The following is a 3436-nucleotide window of genomic DNA, read 5'->3' as shown; positions in this document are numbered from 1 at the left end:
TTACCAGATGCCCAAACCACCTCAACTGGCTCCTTTCAACGTGAAGGAGCAGCGGCTCTACTCCGAGCTCCTCTCGGAGGACTGAGCTCCTCACCCGATCTCTAAGGGAGACCCAGACCCCCTCCTGAGGAAACCCATTTCGGCCGCTTGTACCCTGAATCTCGTTCTTTCGGTCATGACTGAACACGTTTTTGTTTGCTTCGTAGTCTGGAGGGTCCCAAACGGAGACCTTTGCAAATGACGACGCACGTCAGTCAGTCTTGAGGGCTCTTTACAGTCGTCGCCGCGGCTAACCTCGTGCGCCAATGCAACGTTAAAAGGACGTAGATCTCGCTGATGCGCCAGGATTTTAAGTGCGTGACCACAGGTCGCCAATGTTTACCTTTTTCTTCTTCTAGTGCGTAGAAATAGCAAAGTCGGTAGCCTTTTTACCTCGTTTCGTTCAATAGTTTATTTGAACATGTAAAAATATAAACATGCGTTCATGCATACATTTATAATTAAAATGACAGATAAATAAGGTCTACCACTGAGCCAACCCGGCCACCACCGTCACTATTGATATGTGATTACAAACTGATCAAGTAAAACTTCTATGTTTTAGTTTTTGTTGTGTAAAAAAAGTGACATTTTCTTCTTCGTAGCATGATTTAAAATCAATCAACCTTGCTTTGTCAAAGACTTGGTTGAGGTTACTTTAGCTACTTGATGAAAGGGTCAGTTAAACGTATACCTTTTGAGGTATTTAGGTTTTATAATTTTCAAATATAAAAAGTCCAGAAATCCAAGTTCAGAGTAGAATGAGCCATAAGTGAACGTGTTTGCAGTTCGAGGTGCCATGGCAACAGTTTTACAGGTGTCTTTTCTTACAGCGGTGGCCTATGGCAAAAAATCCTTTGTGGGCCAGGAGAGGGGATTTTTCAGTGCAATAACGCGAGTGGCCGCAGGAATTAATTGTCGGAAAGGCTGAGCGCTGTTTCTGGTTGGCTGGATCACTCAGTACATGTGTTTCATTTTCATGTGTATGCGTCTGTGTATGTGGTGTGTGTGTCTGCCAGGACAGAAGTGAAGGGAGGGTGGAGCAGCGTAACATCCATCTACAATCACACAGCTTTGGAAGTCAAAATGTCAAACAGACAAGCAGCAAGGTAGGCTACTTCAATCACACACACACACACACACACACACACGTTTCTATCTGTATGTGTAATGTAAATGAAACTTGAATCAAATTGACCCGTTTCAAAGTGTTTTATATCAGAAATATGGATTTCTTTCAACCGAATTGCCCACAAAGGACATGGATGATTCCATAAAACATTACTGTCATTGTTTTTTTTGGGGGTACATCTACTTATCTGAGATCCACTCAGCACCCTGTGATCTTAACTGTTGCTCAAAATAATTCATAATTTCGGCCTTTTTAACTAAAAAAATCATTTTTTGAAAGGTGAAATCAGGCTACGGCTTTGGTTCGAGTGTCCACGTACCTGCGTATGTAGCAACGGCGTCAACTTTAAGCTGAAGTTAAAATCAATCTTCAGGCTCATTTGGCAAAGGGAAAAACTGCCATGGCCATTTTCACAGATGCATGGCTTTAGGTATACCGTCTCTGCATCACACCCTCTGCAATAAAGAAAGCCTTTTTTCTGTCTCTTTGTAACTGCTTTGGGGTCAATTCTCAATGACAAGATTAGTATATTTTAAATGCGGCAGGTTAAAGGGATTTATTTGGTACAATTTCCAGCATTAGTTCTCTGAAAATCTCTTTCATGTCAAAGCTAAAGTGGTAAAGTATCTGAAATGTCCCTGACCGAAACTAAAATTAACCAAAACCAAAAATCAAATCTAAGGCTGAATCTCATTTCTCTTGGTTTCAAGGGCCAAGGGGTAGGGGTAAGACAGAGAAATGGGATTCAGCCTAAATTGGGAAATCAAATTGATTCAGGAAATCAGTGGCAATACCCAGCCCTTATTATTGGAGCAACACCTCTCTAGGGGAAATAGATTTTGATTTTCTTTTCCCGTTTTATTATCTTTTCTCCCAGGAGGAGCTGTTTCAGTGGTGGGGAGAGTGGTCCAGTTGGTCCTCTTGTTCCAGGAGCTGTGGAGGAGGAGTAAGGAGTCAGGAGAGACACTGTCTCATACAGAGGTAGTGTGTTAACAAAAAAACAACATATGGTTGCATGCACACATACAGTGCTGTTCATGATTATAGGAACCCATGATTAAGTTGGCTAAAAAGAGGAATAAATGCTGTTGAAAACCATCTTCGGTTAGTTAACTTCTCATGAAGTTTCCCTAATGAACGTGTTTAGCGACACCTTTAATCTGTTATTTATTTTATTTCATGTTTTGCAAATGCCATAAAAGCAACAACACTGGGAGCAGGAAAATCTACATAGAGTGCCTCATTTTATTAATTAAAACATCTTAGTCATCTTGGGCTTTTTAGAGAACACTGATTGTCGTTATCTGACAGTTTATAGACCAAACAACTAATCGATTAATCGAGAAAAGAATGGATAGATTAATCGCCAATGAAAAAGGTCGTTAGTTGCAGCCCTAGCACATTTCTTTTTTTTATTCCAACGAATGTGTTTATTAATTTTTAGAGAAGAGAATCACACTACAACAAATAATACAGGTGCAAATCACAACTGACACAGTAAGGCACATCTTCAATAAAATAAAGAAACATGACAGGGCTGTGACATGTGCACATTAGCTCAACATTAAAGATCCTTAAAAATCACCTGTTGTCCAAACGTTAACCTATCACGGAGTTGTCCTGAGGAGAAAAGCACTTCAAATAAAACCAAGCAAAGACAAGCAGACAGATACTTAATACATAGCAGTACTCATTAGTTGATGGTTGACATATACGGAGAACATGCTTCCGATGCTTTCCTCTCCTCTAAGAAGACCGTAGAAGATCTCCACATAGTGTCAAAGACGAGATATTTACCCTTTAACGTAAAAGTGAGTTTTTCCAGTACTGTAAGCGCCGTAGCACAGTTTTAATTGCTGTGCACATTTTGTCCACAGTAAAAACTCTGTGGAAGGATGAGTTGAGATATGGCCGTATAGTAGGAGGGACGTTAGGTAGAGCGTTGATAGGATGTGTGTTTGACCTCCCCGGCACACTTAAGGAATGTCTGTCAACCAAGATTAACGCCACTGTGCCCCCACCGTTGCCCTTCTTCCCCCAACTCCCCCTTTCTTTCTTCAGTCTTTCTTATTATACTTCTCATTTGCTTCTCTCATGTCTGTCCCTTTACATTTTTTCCCCTTTCTTTTTCCCTCAACTCCAATTCTTTCTTCTCCTCTTCTTCCTCCCTGCCCTGTGCACCTCCTACCCATTTCCCCTGTTTTTTTTCCTCCCTCCTCTTCCACTCCTGCGCTACCTTCGTCACCTTCTACCAATTAGATGTGA

General features: G+C 41.2%; 1 protein-coding gene across 7 annotated transcripts in view; it reads left to right on the top strand.

Annotated features, from left to right (window-relative positions):
• Positions 1 to 3436, top strand: part of si:ch211-267e7.3 (ADAMTS-like protein 2) — a 26442-nt gene that overhangs the window by 3360 nt on the left and 19646 nt on the right. For all 7 annotated transcript variants that reach the window (XR_004658849.1, XM_034888511.1, XM_034888510.1 and 4 more), the window contains exons 2-3: positions 1059 to 1148; positions 2049 to 2152. Coding sequence is in view for 6 of the 7 variants with exons in the window: in XM_034888511.1 (XP_034744402.1) it covers positions 1059 to 1148; positions 2049 to 2152 (194 nt within the window). In the remaining variant the exon portion in view is untranslated. The remainder of the gene's footprint in view (positions 1 to 1058; positions 1149 to 2048; positions 2153 to 3436) is intronic.

This window comes from Etheostoma cragini, chromosome 12 (genome assembly GCF_013103735.1).
Source record: "Etheostoma cragini isolate CJK2018 chromosome 12, CSU_Ecrag_1.0, whole genome shotgun sequence".
In the NCBI taxonomy this organism is placed as follows: domain Eukaryota; kingdom Metazoa; phylum Chordata; class Actinopteri; order Perciformes; family Percidae; genus Etheostoma; species Etheostoma cragini.
This window is presented reverse-complemented; position numbering and strand designations above follow the sequence as displayed.